Source organism: Pecten maximus, chromosome 14 (genome assembly GCF_902652985.1).
Source record: "Pecten maximus chromosome 14, xPecMax1.1, whole genome shotgun sequence".
NCBI classification, from domain to species: Eukaryota; Metazoa; Mollusca; class Bivalvia; order Pectinida; family Pectinidae; genus Pecten; species Pecten maximus.
In genome coordinates this window covers 7,221,719-7,237,905 of record NC_047028.1, presented here as the reverse complement: position 1 = coordinate 7,237,905, position 16,187 = coordinate 7,221,719, and the positions used below count along the sequence as shown (strand labels likewise).

Sequence of the window (16,187 nt, the reverse complement as noted above, 5' to 3'; positions counted from 1 at the left end):
GTTCAGAGGAGAAAGAATTCTATGCGAAGGGTTAAGAGGAGAGATGATTCTCAGGGAGGAGTTAAGAGGAGAGATAATTCTACAGGGAGGGGTTCAGAGGAGAAAGAATTCTATGCGAATGGGTTAAGTGGAGAGAGAATTCTTCACCTTAGGATTGTTAAGAACCTCCTATATTTCCCATATATGACCAGCCCTTAAGCCCCTAGGGGTCAGAGTGTTCATTTATACAAAATCGGTTACATTTTTCCAAAAGAAGTTTCTGACCAAGTTTGGCCAAAATCTGATAAGACATTCCCGACAAGTAGCAATTTTTAGAAAAGATTAATAGAAGGCAACGGACAGATGAAGGACACTGCACCATGACATAACCTCACCGGTCCTTTGCACTAACATGAATGGTGGATATTGCTAAAGCAACACATGTCCCCTGCAGGCCCCTGCTAAGAATAGTAACAGTGACCTTGACCTTAACACAAAAAGCCTGGAACACAAACTTGATCTGTAGGTACTCATACTGAAGTTACATACTAGCTTTCACCACTATACCTTGAAGCATGGCTGAGAAAAAAGCGGAAAACTGAGCGGACGGACTGACAGAGGGACGGGGAGGAAATAATCACTAGAACAAAAGTCAAATTTCAGAAGTTTTGGTCCACTGACTTTAATACATTATTTAATTGGCAAAGTATGACTTCTAGTCTAGAGAGTTCCAAGTGGGAACCAAAAAGTCCAGCAATGCGTAAAGGAGTCATCACAGAGCATTTGCTTTAAAACCTTATCCACCATCAGTATACTATAGTTGATAGGACGGATAATACCATTATAGGAATGTGCTACCTAACCCTAAACAGGCTTCTCCCTTTCGAAATGAGCTCTTCACAACACATACTTTTAATAAACAATAATTTGGAGTTGGTTTACAACAAGATATTTCTGAAAGATTACATTTTTTTCATATCAATAATAATCAATTATAACTTATGAACCTATAAACCCTATTTAGCTTTTTTTCACAGTAATGGTACTATAGCTCATATCTTTAATTGCGAGCAAAAGCCTCGTTTATACCTTCCTCCCAAATCCACCCCAATTCTCTCAAAATGATATTCCACAAAGTTTAGTCAAAAAGTCCTTGAAGTTTTGTTAAGACAACGTTCAGTTTACTATTAAAACTAAAAGGGACAAAACTGCCATAAGAGTATTAAGCAGATAAAAAAAAAAAGAAGACCAAGGTACTAAACTTCAGTATGTGGCGACTACATGTACACCCACAGAACTTCACAAGTTGTCCAGACATAACCCTGTATAGCAACAGATGAACAGAAAATCATGTAGTATACCATCCTAACTTTGTTACAGTAATATTCAATAAAATTATCAAGATGTTGGTAGCTCTGCTTGATCAACTCTCCATACTTTGTGGTAAATATCATCACTTTTTCACACTTGCCAACCTTTCCTATTTGGGCGAGAGCCTCAATTTTTGACTGTAAATTAAGACAAGCTGTACCAGTAAGAAATTATTCAGAATTTTGAAATTCAAGAAGACAAAGCAGCTCTAAATATGCATTTCATTGTCAAAATATGGTCTTTAATAGTACTTTTCTTGGTTTGAAATTTTGAACATAAGTGATCTCCAAGTATACAAACTAACAAATGGAGGATACGATAAAGCTGTCACTGCTGGTTTGTTAATTCCAAACAATAATAAGATAACAAGAGGACATAGTCTGCCACTACTAAAAAGAAGAAATAGACTAAATTTGAGAAAATATTCTTTCAGTGAGCAGGTTGTTAACCATTGGAACTCTCTTCCTAATGCTGTCGTTACGTCATCAACAATCAAAACGTTTGAATCCCGATTGGATAAGCATTGGGGGTAAACTGAATGTTTTTATAATCATGAGATAGACAATAACGAATGATCCGTATTTCGGGAAAAAACTCTTTGTAACTTCGAGAAGTATGCAACAGTAAGGCCTAAAAAAATAATGTGTGTGTCCACCAACATGCCAGAAAAAATTAGAGTAGGAAGGATCGTTTTTTTATTTTTTCAAAATAGTTTTACTAAGGTTGTTATATAGACGAGGAATCTCGATTTTAATAGTCCTTCTTTGAAGATGACCCAAAAAACATGGTAGACACAAAAATACATTTTTTAACAAAAAGAGTAAACAAAATATTGGTTGTGAGAGGTGTTACAGCAATAAATCTACTGTGAAAAACTGACAGATGATATGGTTAATTCAAGAAGCCTCTATCCATTCTAATGTGACTTTATGTTTTTTATGTTTATGTTTCTTCTTATGTTTATGTTTTTTGTCTTTGTGATGACGATTTTGAGTTGATTTCTCAGAATCTGAACTATTGCTGTTTTCCTGTAAGTCGTTTCTTACTTCTGTTTCTAAACTTTGTTCATTTCTGTTGTTTTCAAGTCTTTCAACATTTTCTTCAAATTTTGACACTAATTGATTTTCACTCTGAGCAATATCGTCCGTTATAGTACAAATGTCCTCTACCTTGGAATCTTTTCTTTCATTTTGATACTTAGACTTCAATGGAGACCTTGTTCGACCTCTAGACAGGGACCTTGAGAAAGACCGTTTCTTGCTCAACTTTGACTTCAGTGAATGTGATCGACCTCTGGAGTGTGACCTTGAATCAGAACGTTTCTTTCTCATCCTTGGTGACCTTGATCGACCTCTGGACAATGACCTTGAAGCAGACCTTTTCTCTCTGGATTTCAATCTGTCTCTAGTTTTGCTCCTGGATCTCGACCTGGAATAGTGATTTCTTGACCTTTTCTTTCTGTTTGATTCATTAAGTTTGTCTTTTGATGATGATCTTGACCTATTTGACCTTCCACCATTAGGTGACCTGCTTCTCCTTCTTTCTCTGGACCTTGATCTACTTCTCCTTCTTTCTCTGGACCTTGATCTGCTTCTCCTCCTTTCTCTTGACCTTGATTTGCTTCTCCTTCTTTCTCTTGACCTGCTTCTTCTTCTCTCTCTTGACCTATTTCTTTGCCTTCTACTTGATGACCTCTCAGACCATTCTCTGTTTGTACTTTGTGAGTTTCTTTGTTTATATCTGTCATAACGATCTGCTTCCCAAAATTCATTGCCAGGATTCTTGAACACATGCAGGAAGTTACAGTTTCTCCCTTTGGGGCATCGTCCACTGCCAAACAAACCTGTTGAAATACAAAATCCTTGAATAAAACACATTGTCAGCATACAGGACCAAGTGCTGGAAGTATACTGTATAAGATATTGAAATATATATATAAAAAAATGTCTTTACATTCACTTTAAGTTAAACTGGTAAAGTTTTCTTATAGATTCTTGAAATGAGACTTTTGACCCAAATGGCAAAATAAAATCACATTAACAAAATTACAGATCAATAATTCAGTTCTGGTAAAAATGCTTAATACTAGAAATGAAAAGCAACATTTTGTTCAGTCTGTTAGAACTTCTCTATTCCTTATTTACCACAAATAGCTGATTTCCAGTTCACGATAGTGACATATTCACAGGACAGCTGCTTTCCACCATAAAATCTACCATTGAACTGTACAAAGGCTGAGGCAGCATCATCTTCTCTGTAAGATAATAATTCATTTTGTAATTTCAAACATGTTAATTATGCATTGGCAGTACATGACAATTATGTTGATCAAATGTATACAGATTTTGACACCCGACAACCCAAAATCTGTCTAATTTGCTTGACATTGAATGTAGGAAGAAACAACACAAGTCCTTGGTTCTTTAATGATGTTCAGGCTATACATATCAATGTATTTTGTTTTAAATATATATTAGTAGCAGTTCTTGTAATGTTGATAATTTCAAGATTAAGCAGCATACTGTTTTACTGTCTAGTCAGAGCTTTTGGGAAGATTGTGAAGAAGAATTGATGAAGCTACTAAGAAAATCTATGCCAACAAAAGTACTTAAATCAATACATGAGTTTAGCCTTTCAGCGAGAATAAATATATAGTACACTACAGTGTGACAGCATACCTTCTGTACTGGATGTAGACATTTCCACGGAGATGGGGCTCATAGTTACAGCAAACTTTCACCTGAACCACTTGACCAATATCTTTGAATTCTGGGACAATGTCTTCATAAAACTCACGGAAGTTTTGGTAGAGTTCAGAATCATCATATTCAAGAATTAGATCTGAGGATATATTGGAAAACACTCATGATCATCAACCATCAATCATACCAAGATTAATACTATCTAAATGTACCACAACTACATACAGATATACATACATATATAGTTGTATAATTTTCTATAATAGTTCCTTCCCTCATCATATCTGACAATGCCTTTCCCAAAGACACGCATTGTGATTTCTAATAAATCTCCTTTAAAGGTATACCTTAGTTGAAAAGTGTGACATCATTTCCCCAAAAATATTCATCATTGCCTCAAAACAATGTTTCTAGATAAAGAATGGATTACCAAACTAATAATGAACTTTACAAAATTAAAATCGTGTGGAAATTCTTATCCTGGTAACATGTTTTCTTAAATCGTGTGGAAATTCTTATCCTGGTAACATGTTTTCTTACCAAACTGAGTAAGCAGTAGTATTTTGAAAATTAAAGCAAAATGAGCAGGGACTCGCCTCAATTAACAAATAAAATCTGTTTATAAAAGTGTTATATGATATCTTGTACAGAAGCTTTTTATTCTAAAACTGGAGAAGTTTCTCTCTTGATTCCTAACCTTGACCTATGACCACCAATATCAGGTCAGGTGTAAAATCTGATCTCAGTATGTTATGGTGTAAATAGTAACTGAATCTGTTCATGGAAACACAAAATATTTTGTACACAAGCTTGATATCTCAAAAGAGTCAAGTGTGACCTTTGACCTTTAACCTTGATCGATGATCACCAAAATTTAAACAGGTGTAGAACATGATGTTTAGATATTATGGTGAATACAAACCAAAGCTGTCCATGAAATAGATTGTACCCTGTACAAGCTTGGCATGGATTATGGAGGGACCGATGGACACACACACAGAGAGCCAAAGTGATTACAGTGCACCCATACTTACTAAGTGGGGGTTATAATAAAGGACAATCTTAAAATAACATGGTGAAATATAGGGGCAAGCAAGGCCATGTAAGGTGCTGTGTTTTTCACTGTATGGCACATAATTTAAAGTATATCTCTCATTCTATTTTTGAAAGGTGACCTCGACGTTGGTTAAATATCTTTTTACATAGGTCACAACAGTGTTTCATCATGTGAAAGTTTATGGATTCACTCCAGGTTCTGAGAGAGTCTAAGCTAAGGAAAGTGTGGATGGACAGCTGTGGGATACCCACTTCATGATCAAGTGAACTAGTTAACCCTAGGTCCAAAATAACTTTTATTAACAACTTAACTTCAAATGTTTTATTCAGGACAAATATCTATCTTTGTATGAGAAAGAAAAACATATATGTTTCTTTAAAATTCTACCTTGAATAATTGATCTATGTGACCCAGTCATCAATGAAATTTGAATTTAATGAACAGGATATATTTCTTGTATGAAGAAATTGATTGATTAGGTTACCTGTATCATATTCCTCGCCCATCAGGCCCTGCTCCAGCTCAAAGTGACTGTACATGCCGCGAAACAACAGAGTGGTGCTGCTCTCAGTCTGGGGATGTGTACGTGAACACCTGGCCAATGTGAACATTTTATGTCAACTTACAACATAATACAAAATATACACAAGACATCCCAGAGGGACTGTGGCTTCCACTATTGAAAGATCTTTATTCAGTCTGCTAAAGCCAGATCTTTTCTCTACTTTCCTAATCTTTCCTCTTAATCGTCTTTACATATTAAATCAGACAAAGAACTGTTTTAGAAAAAGCGATAATAAAACTTCAACTTCTACAGTCCAAGATGGCTGCTGTTTCTCAGTATTGGTACCTGTCCCTCAGCCCCTGGGTTGGTATTTTTATTATGGTATATTTTATCAATTTTTTTACCTGTCACCAAACCGGCATGCTGCTGTTTTAGCAAAAAATGGACACTTGTCTCTCTCCTTCCCCTGGACAACTCGGACAATGGGGTTATGCCATGGCTGGTCATCTCCATCCTGAAGCAGCAAACAACATGATTATCAAAACATACCGGAACCAAATGTGACCTAGATATTTCTTCTACTGTTTGCATATAGGTCACAGTGACCTACTTCTATTGAGTAATATTTGAATGTCCAAAGATTACCTGGCCCACAGTATTGGCTCACACCAGTAATGGACTTCTGGTTAAGCTATCAACTGTTTTTGGATAAACACTTATAAAGGTAAAGAAAGTATGCTACTACACAAAATGAAACCATATGAAATAGATATCACATATGTCCAGTGTAGCCATTCCCTGTCTGAAAGTTACCCTGAGGAAAAAAACAGATTGACTGTCCCCCCCTCCCACCTCGTCCCTACCATGTTAATTCTTCTCTTGAATTAACAAACAAGAAAGCTAATCTCATCCCCCCTCCTTACCATAATCAGTCTTCTCCTGACAAAGCCGATCTCAATTACATGTATTATGAAAAATTATGCACTTGAAAACTGGGCTAGTAGTCACCATTATTGAGTAGCCCATAGACTAAATCTACCGGCCTCAGGCCGTTTGACCTCGGTTCTTTCTTGCCGTATCCCCCTTTTTGTGATTTTGTATACACATGATGCATTTATTATTTATAATTACTTCTTAATGAAATGAATCTGATGATAAAGTGTACATATATGTACCTTATTTTCAATGGCTGTTGACTCACAAAGCAGTATACAGTACATACATGTACCCTATTTTCATTTGATATAGACTGACGAAGCAGTATACATACCTTATTTTCATTGGCTAGAGACTGACGAAGCAGTATACATACCTTATTTTCATTGGCTAGAGACTGACGAAGCAGTATACATACCTTATTTTCATTGGCTAGAGACTGATGGACCAGTGTACATACCTTATTTTCATTGGCTAGAGACTGATGGAGCAGTGTACATACCTTATTTTCATTGGCTAGAGACTGATGGAGCAGTGTACATACCTTATTTTCATTGGCTGTAGCCTGACGAAGAAGATCCTCCTACAAAACAGCAGCATGTTGATGACAAAGCAGGATCAGGGCTGAAAAGTCTGACATCTGTAGTTAAGTTCATGTCAAAACAAATGTACCATATTCATTGATATAAACCTTGGGTCACATACTGAAATATGATTCTAAATTAATTTCCTACTGTATCTTTAAGGATTTTGGGAACATGATGCTATTTGAACTTCAAAATTGCATTATATTTCCCCATTCAAATGATAAATACACATGTAATTAATATCCGATATCAATAAGCGCAAAAATGTCACACAAAACAATCAAAGGAAATTATTGAGTTATTGTTCTTGTTCACTAAAGTTCACATATCACACACGTGTCCATAACATGTTAGGTCTGATAAAAGTTACACTGATATTCAAATGTGTTCCCAACATTTATCTGGGAACAATAAAAATGGTTTATAAGATATTCACTACTGGCACCATTAAAAGTCAAAGTATTACTATCAAATAAGTACAGAAATCTGTCACATATTGATTCCAATCCACAAAAGATACATTCTATCAAACACATCTTCCTGCCATTCCAATTCGTCGCCATAATGTAGTGTCTTGGTCAAGGAATTTTTATCAACATTTTCAATGTATAATGCAGAAATAATTACTTCAAAATCTTAGCCTTAATCAAACACCTTTTAGGCATGTACATGTAATAACCTTTTATTTCATAATGTGTCTTTAATGTAGCATTTAAGCCATCTTAACTAGCAAAACACGCCAAGTACTCGGATACCAAACCATCCTAGGCCAACTAAATTTTTGTGCATTGTAATTAAAAATATTCAATATATCAAAAAATAAAAAGTATTTCTCAGCAGACCACTGACATTTACTCTAGTAATATACAGGAATAAAAATGGAAAATCTTAATATAAGAAAGGCTGAAAATTATTTCTTTAATGGAAACTATATGTGGAACTGGCCATTTTTTGGGAGCTAAAAAGGCTGAAATCAGCCAATTGGCTGAAGTTTTTCATCTCTGAATATACCATAATATCACGACATTTTTCAACAGACCTCTGATGTCTACTATGTAATACACTGTAATTTTAGGATTGATGTCTACTATGTAATACATTGTAACTTTAGGATTGATATCTACTATGTAATACATTGTAATTTTAGGATTGATGTCTACTATGTAATACATTGTAACTTTAGGATTGATGTCTACTATGTAATACATTGTAATTTTAGGATTGATGTCTACTATGTAATACATTGTAATTTTAGGATATCCTGTGTACATCGCTTCTTTCACCTGGCGAGACTTCTTTTCTTTATCCTTCTGGTCTTTCTTTTCTTGTTCTTCTTTTTCCTTTCTCTGTTGTTCTTCCCATTCTTCCTTGATCTTTTTCTGAAATTAGAAAGAAACAAAATTTTACCCGGTGTTGATTTGAATATTAATACTATATGCTGGGATGTTAATTTGTTATGAATTGGAGTGATTTTATCCTTTAGTTTATAGAGCATTGATGGTGTTGTTTTTGTTTATATTTCTCCAATAAATGTAGATAAGGATTTTTTTTCGCAAAGCTGTATAAGATCAGTTTGCAAATTTTATGATTGATCAGAACTTTTTTGTTTCCAATAATGAGGTCAGACATGTTCTGTTCTGTGCCAAATCTACATTTTACAGTTTCTAAATAAATGCAGTAATTTTAACAATTGGTCATTCCCTGTTTATGTTTAAAACTTCATTTTAGACAAAATGAAACAGCTTTATTATCTCGAGCCAGTTGATTGTTCAATTCTGTCAAAAAAAAATATATACATTTGTATATACATGTACAGTCTTGTATTTAAGAAATTTCAAAACGTACAATAATGTCAACTTTGCCGGCCACCTTTTCTTCGAGATATCTCTTGTCTTAAATTAGTAATAACTGCCAATAATAATTTCCTTTTAGACCATAAAATAAACTTAAATCTGTCACTCACTTCTTGTTCCTCTCGCTTCTGTTTTTCCACTATTTCTCTTTCCTTCTTTCTCTTCCATTGCTGCTGTGCTTGTTTCTCTCGCTCGAGCCATTGCGAATGGAGGTATGCTCTCTCAGCTTCATCTCTTTGTTGCTTCAGTCTGTCAAACTCTTCATCCACAATTTCAATTTCTGACAACCAAAGACAGGGATTGATTTTACTCATAATACTGTCAAGAAATATTTAAATGATCAACAGAAAACAAGAGGCCCAGAGGGCCTGTATCGCTCACCTGGTTTCATGAGATATGAAACAAGAATGATGCTTCAGTATATTTGTCGCTGGTATTGCTATGTCAATATATATCATAAGCATTTTATATGGGTACATGTACATTGGTTTTATTTTAATGCTAAAAATGCCAAAAAGTGCATTAATCCTTGAAATGAAATTGACTTTTGGCGCGACCACATAGGGATGCTACCACACAAATGTGAGTGATATCCATACTACTTAGTTTCAGAGAAGATCTTGCTAAGACTAATTGACCCCTTTTGACCCTGCCCTCTGCCCCCTGGGGGGTCAGCTCCTTCCTTTATACAATTTTGAATCCCTACCCCTATAGGATGCTACCAGTCTAACAATTGCTAAGTTTCAGAGAATAATTTGTTTAAATCAATTTAGCCAAATAGACCCCTCTTGGCCCCAACCCTCAGCCCCCTGGCGGCCTGGGTCAACCCAAACATTTGTACAATTTTGAATCCCCACCCCATAACCATGCTACCATACTAATGTGAGTAATATCCATTGCATAGTTTCAGAGAAGAAGTTGTTTAAACAAATTGACCCCTTTTGGCCCCGCCCCTCAGGCCCCTTGGGGGTCAGCCCCACAATTTGTACAATTTTGAATCCCCACCCCATAGGGATGCTACCAGGCAATTATGAGCGATATCCATTGCTCGGTTTCAGAGCAGAAGTCGTTTATATCAATATAGCCAAATTGACCCCTTTTGGCCCCGCCCCTCAGGCCCCTGGGGAACAGCCCCATCATTTGTACAATTTTGAATCCCCACCCCGTAGTGATGATACCAGGCAAATATGAGCTATATCCAATGCTTGGTTTCAGAGCAGAAGTCGTTTATAACAATATAGCCAAATTGACCATATTTGGCCCCGCCCCTCAGGCCCCTGGGGGGCCAGCCCCATCATTTGTACAATTTTGAATCCTCATCCCATAGTGATGCTACCGGGCAAATATGAGCGATATCCATTGCTCAGTTTCAGAGAAGAAGTCGTTTATATCAATATAGCCAAATTGACCCCTTTTGGCCCCGCCCCTCAGACCCCTGGGGGGCCAGCCCCATCATTTGTACAATTCTTAATCCTCACCACATAGTGATGCTACCAGGCAATTATGAGCGATATCCATTGCTCGGTTTCAGAGAAGAAATCGTTTATATCAATATAGCCAAATTGACCCCTTTTGGCCCCGCCCCTCAGGCCCCTGGGGGGGGGCCAGCCCCATCATTTGTACAATTTTGAGTCCCCTACCCATAGGGATGCTTCTGACCAAATTTGATCAAATTCTGATCAGCAGTTATGAAGAAGAAGTCAATTGTTGACGGACGGACGGACGACAGACGGACGCCACGGTATGGCATAAGCTCACCTTGGTCCTTCGGACCAGGTGAGCTAAAAATGTACCAACAATTTTAGGAGTAAAAATTTTTCAGTCAAACAAAGATAATCATGGTAAGATACTTAAACATTAACAACAAAAGTTCTGAGGTAATTTCATTTTAGAAATAGGAAAATTCATAACAGTTACATACAGTATTGATTATCGTTGGTAGACTGATTTCAACCAATTTTATTTCATACAGAAAAAAAGCCTTAGTATATAAATTTTTCTGCAAGAAATGTAGTGTTATATTAAATTGATGCATAAAAAATATTGCACTAGACTAAGTCGTTTGATAGATTTAGACTGAACTTTTCTCTCATCTCTGTCCATTTTTTAATAAAAACATAATAAAACAAATAGAGTTTATGTAGAAATACCCAATTATCTTGTTCATCAATATAAATAAATGTGTCAGTGGGTTCATGAGATATGTGATCCATTCAGTACTTTCTGAGAAATAGCAGTAACAAACTTTAACCTGTCAAATTCAAAATGGTTGCCTGTCGGCCATATTGGTTCCAATTGGCCCACAATTCATTATTCACAACAGGAGACCAATATCTGTAATTTCTGTCTTTGTGAGCAAAAGGATAGACGGACGACCATTGAAGAAAGGCGATTTGAACAGCTAAACATGTGATGATGGCGAGCTAAATATGCATAACACCCAAACCACTCATATTATAGCTATGAAATGATATGGATAGCTTTACTTTTCTCAAATATCCTACCTAATCTTTCCGTTCCTGTACTTGCTGTAGACTGCCTGGCATGTTCTTGTCTTTTCTGACGTCGTCTCTCTCTCTTTAGTCTTCCTCTCCATTGTTTATGACTGAAAAGAAAAAAAAAACCAACATCATGCATGCCATCCTGAACCATCAAGATGTTCTATAGGTTGATCACTTATAGGGTATTGTAACTGGAATCTTGTGAAATAATGCCTATCCTACTTATTTCCGAGACTCTTGATCATGATTGTGAAATTATAGGCACAAATTCTCATAAAAAAGTTCCTTACTTTTTAAAATCGAAATCCAAAAGACTGGACAGCTTTAAATATGCAGCTCTAATGCAAATTGGTCCAAAGGAGGTCTTTACGAGTATTTCTATTCAGGTTAGAAAAATAACATATGTGATCTCCCCCATGACAAATACCGCCGGTGTACAGACATAAATATGATGTTTGGTCAGTTTTATACTTATTAATTTCAAGACTTCTATCAACTAATGGTCACATGTTTCAAGAACAAAAAAATATGGGTAGATAATCAATCTGAACCATGAGGAGTTGAAGACCATTATATATCTAACTGGTAAGTCTAGCAGACCTGATTTTCTTAAATTGAAAGTATAGATGGACACTGCAGGTGACTTGTGAGCTGCATACTTGTTTACTTTGCCAAAGCACATTTTGGAATCTGAGTAACTGTAAGTAATCAAGTCTGTCTGAATTGTCCTGTTTACACAATTAATGATGTAAATGAGGAATGGATGAAGTTTTTGTGATATATTTTGATCAGCCCATGTGCACATATGTAATTTTCTCAGTGTTATCATTCTAAGTCTACTTATGTTTTATACAAATTATCCAGGAGCGTAGCTTCCTATACGGGGGTACGCAAGTGGGTACACTTAATTAAAAAAAAAAAATCCTTCAAAAAAAAACAAATATGCTTTAATTGTCATTGTTTTTTGTATTTTCTTTTTTAGAATACCGAGTATTGAGAAAGTAAGCATGTAGACATAATTTGAAAATGAAGAAAGCACCAGGTACTAGCCAAAAGATAGAAAGCTTTTTAAAGTTAGTCAAAGAGATTTATTGTGTTTCTGACACAGCGGTAAAGGTACCATTTGTTTGGATCCTGTTATGAACATAGCCCCCGCACCAGCTGCAAGTAGCTTCAAGCCTAATCCGAAAATATCAGAATACTCAGACAAAGTGCGATAGGTAACGATAACTGCTAATTACTAATAGGGAAATCACCGTAAACCAATTTTTATTTTGCATTTTTTTTCATATTATTGCATATCCTTATGAATGATGAGTTTGATTTTAATGAAATCTGTACATAAAAACATAAATTATTAATTATAAAGAGGTAATCATAATTCGTTGATCAACAGTCTGGATATGAAAATTTTGCATCATACACGATATAATTAAGGCATGGGCACAACAAACTTCAACCCTTGAAAACAAAAATGGCCTCCCACACGAGTCGACAGCAGTTGAAAACGGTAACAGCTTCAGCAACAAAGAGAAGAATGGCCAAATGGTCAAATACAATCCTAGAATTACACTGGGAAGCAGTACAGTAGATGGGAACAGTTCAAACAAGCGAACCATGAATATGTATGCTGCTATGTCTATACGCAAACTTGGTACAATATTCATAGTCTGTACCAGTACTAGTACTTTGCTACTGTCTTTCACTACTATATGCACAGGGTTAACACTTATACATACACATGAATATTTACGCCAAAATATATGCAGAACATGTTAAAACATTTGAAACAATGTATAACATCGTTATCCAACAAACCCAGATGGAATATTTCGACTTGTAAGCTATCATGTGTTTGTGTTTATGGATGAAAATGACTCGATTTCAAAACATTTATGTGATGATTTAAAAATAATTTCCGCGCTAAATTTAGAGGGGGATTCCCAACTAAATCGAGGGGTCAAGCTGGACATAAGGATCGACTGTGAATGTTGGGATAGCACAGAAACATAACTGGAAAGGTACAAAACATGTACATTCAATGAAAATAACAATGTTTTTTACCGTGATGTCCCTTTAAGTTGTCCCTGATGATAAACACATGGATAGTAAGTTAACAATATGCAACTACGCTAAAATATTCTTCTTCTTCAGATAATGTCAGATTTTCTGCAATTTGGTATCTAGGTACATCATAGGACAGCGGTCACTCTTGTAACCTCACTTTCATATTTTAACGAAATGGTAGTCATTTACTAGGCTCCGATTTGTCGAAATTTAAATATTATTCTATTTTGTTGAAAATTGGTGTTAAGTGGTTTTGAGGGATGGCGAAAACAGAGGTACGACTGCGGGATCACTTGGGGGACTTCTGTAAATGTTTCCAATTACAATTAGTAATTGTTCTTTATTTCATTACACCAGAAAAGGGGCAGTAGAACAAGTTAAAGTGCTCGAAAGGCCTATAACAAAATAAGTTGGTACCTTCGGTACCACTTCTGCGTAGAAACAGGTCTAGCTAAGCCACTGTTATCCGTATAATATTTGTAATGAGATATATCTTCAATAAAATATGTAAGCTACCAAACTAATTTCAAGTAATTTAGCCTTTAACAGGCTAGGGTTGCAAAACACTTTTCGTCTGGTATAAAAATAAACCAAATAGCTTAGCGGTAGACTGTTTTTGAGGACATTTCTTATTCAACCTCATTTTCTCTGCAGTAGATTACTGGTGCTGTGAACTGTAAATATATTATGACAGAAATTTTTACCTGTATTAATTTTGAGTGTTTGTGTATCTGCTTAGCAAACGACAGCTGAACGACATGTGATGCAAGTTATATATCGAATCGGTCGATATAACAGATTTATAAACACATAAATGGCGGTCAAGATGAACGATAACACAGATATGCACATGTATATTAACCTTATTTTGGTGCTATTCGATTGTTCGCTGCAACAATCGTCAATCATGGTGACTTTCTCCTGCGCACAGCCATGTTCTTCTCCCTCGTTCTCCATGCTTTATCTCTATCGCATAGACGCTTAACATTGTCACGATACACAATTGTACAGCAAACCAATACCCGGTACGTCGTTAACCATAATAAACTTTTTAGGTCTCTGGCTAACCAGAGGCCTTATACTGGTACGAATAAAAAAACCGGAATAAATGCATTAAGCATTCTTATCCCCTGTTCTTGTATATTAGCTGTACAATTTGTAATTCATATTTAAATACCGACATAACATTAACTATATACTTCACGTTTCTGCTCACTTACATGCTAACGTAGACTTTATACATCGTATATATCGTTACAATTTTTTTTCATAAATCGTATACCCATAGATAATATACTGCAGTTTTCTCATATTGATGCAATAACCAAATTCTCGAAATATCTCTAATGCTAGGTCCCATATCTCATTAAAGAGGCTTGCCCGCAGAGAGATCAGAAAAATTGGCTAATAGAAAAAGATTTTTTTACACATGACAGATTTTGGAATTGTTGAGTTTTTCATTTTATTTTCCTTATAAAACGCTGAAAAGTGATATTAAAACCACATTTTTAAATATCATTTATTTAATCGCAACCCGCAATAAGTCTAATTTGATTGACACATCAAAGAAACAAGCACGTGCACAGTGCCGCACAGTGATAACTTCAAAGGCAGCGGCGATTTACAAAGAAGATCTGCTGTTATATTCCATACATCCCCCCCCCCCCCCAGGTTGAGTTTTAAAACGTCTTTTAAATACATCTTCTGTAATTGTTTTCAAGAAATAAAGTCGGAAAGCCTCTAATTTTGTCACATAGAAACGTGTACTGAAGTTTATTTAGTGATCGGAGATGTGCCGTTTACCGGTCCGTCTGCGGGTAAGCCTCTTTAAATATTTGCATTCTATGCAGTAATGTGTATAATCTTCGATAACATTACAAATATTACACAAGATACTTTCTACAATTTTCCTTCTTTTTAGTATATCGTTACACCGTATTATATAATGAAACAACTTCCATTTAAACACTTTATATCGCTTATCAATCAATTTATTGTTGATGAAATTAAACGAATTTTTTAACGTATCAAAGTCCGGCTTAAATTTTTCTTGCCACATACGTTCGCAGTAGCTCTTTTCGAATTTTTTGTTTACAGCAATGCTATAGAAATCCTTATTTGTACAATCGACTAGGCATTTACTACCAATAGTTTTATTAACATACACCATAACACGTTTATCTTTTCTAATTTTTGTTTTTCGTCATTCTTCCGACCGTGGTATGTTTAGCCACTGTTTAGGTATTGCTTTCTTTACTTTTCATGTCTCAGTTATCCAATTTCTTTTGTCGTTTAATTTATTACAAATAACCTCTTCATCAATTTGTCCGTATTCATTCAATATATCATCTACATAAGTGGAACTTAGTGTTGTTGTGGGTGCATATATGGTCGCGCTGTGGGGATGTTCTGTGTTATATGTGCGGTGTGGATCTTTCTGTGTTTATGTGACATATATTATAGAGTTTGAGTAGAGACAGAATGTGTCATACTTTCTGATAGGAGGCGCTTTAGGTGCGTAGTGCACGTGCTGGACGTGTGGTAAGGTATTAGTATATAGTCGGTCATTCAGCGGTGATCGTTCCGACAGTACACATGTTTTTTCGTCGACAGCGTCATGGACAGCGAG

The 16,187-nt window shown here is 35.7% G+C and overlaps 1 protein-coding gene across 1 annotated transcript; it reads right to left on the bottom strand.

Annotated features, from left to right (window-relative positions):
• Positions 1 to 631: 631 nt before the first annotated feature.
• LOC117342411 (U2 small nuclear ribonucleoprotein auxiliary factor 35 kDa subunit-related protein 2-like) lies at positions 632 to 14,538 on the bottom strand. The gene is made up of 10 exons (XM_033904567.1): positions 14,421 to 14,538; positions 11,495 to 11,595; positions 9,101 to 9,270; positions 8,421 to 8,516; positions 7,095 to 7,133; positions 6,019 to 6,128; positions 5,594 to 5,703; positions 4,029 to 4,191; positions 3,495 to 3,604; positions 632 to 3,193 (listed from the first exon to the last, which is right to left on the bottom strand). The coding sequence occupies exons 1-10, from the start codon at positions 14,513 to 14,515 to the stop codon at positions 2,247 to 2,249; spliced, it is 1,941 nt and encodes a 646-aa protein (XP_033760458.1). The 5' UTR covers positions 14,516 to 14,538; the 3' UTR covers positions 632 to 2,246.
• Positions 14,539 to 16,187: the final 1,649 nt, after the last annotated feature.

Excerpts from the sequence above, each read along its gene's own strand:
- LOC117342411 (XM_033904567.1), bottom strand. The coding sequence starts at position 14,515 with ATGGAGAACGAGGGAGAAGAACATGGCTGTGCGCAGGAGAAAGTCACC. Across the intron at positions 11,596-14,420 it reads TCGAATAGCACCAAAATAAG|TCATAAACAATGGAGAGGAA; the intron begins GTTAATATACAT and ends TTTTCTTTTCAG. Across the intron at positions 4,192-5,593 it reads GGGCGAGGAATATGATACAG|ATCTAATTCTTGAATATGAT; the intron begins GTAACCTAATCA and ends ATATATCCTCAG.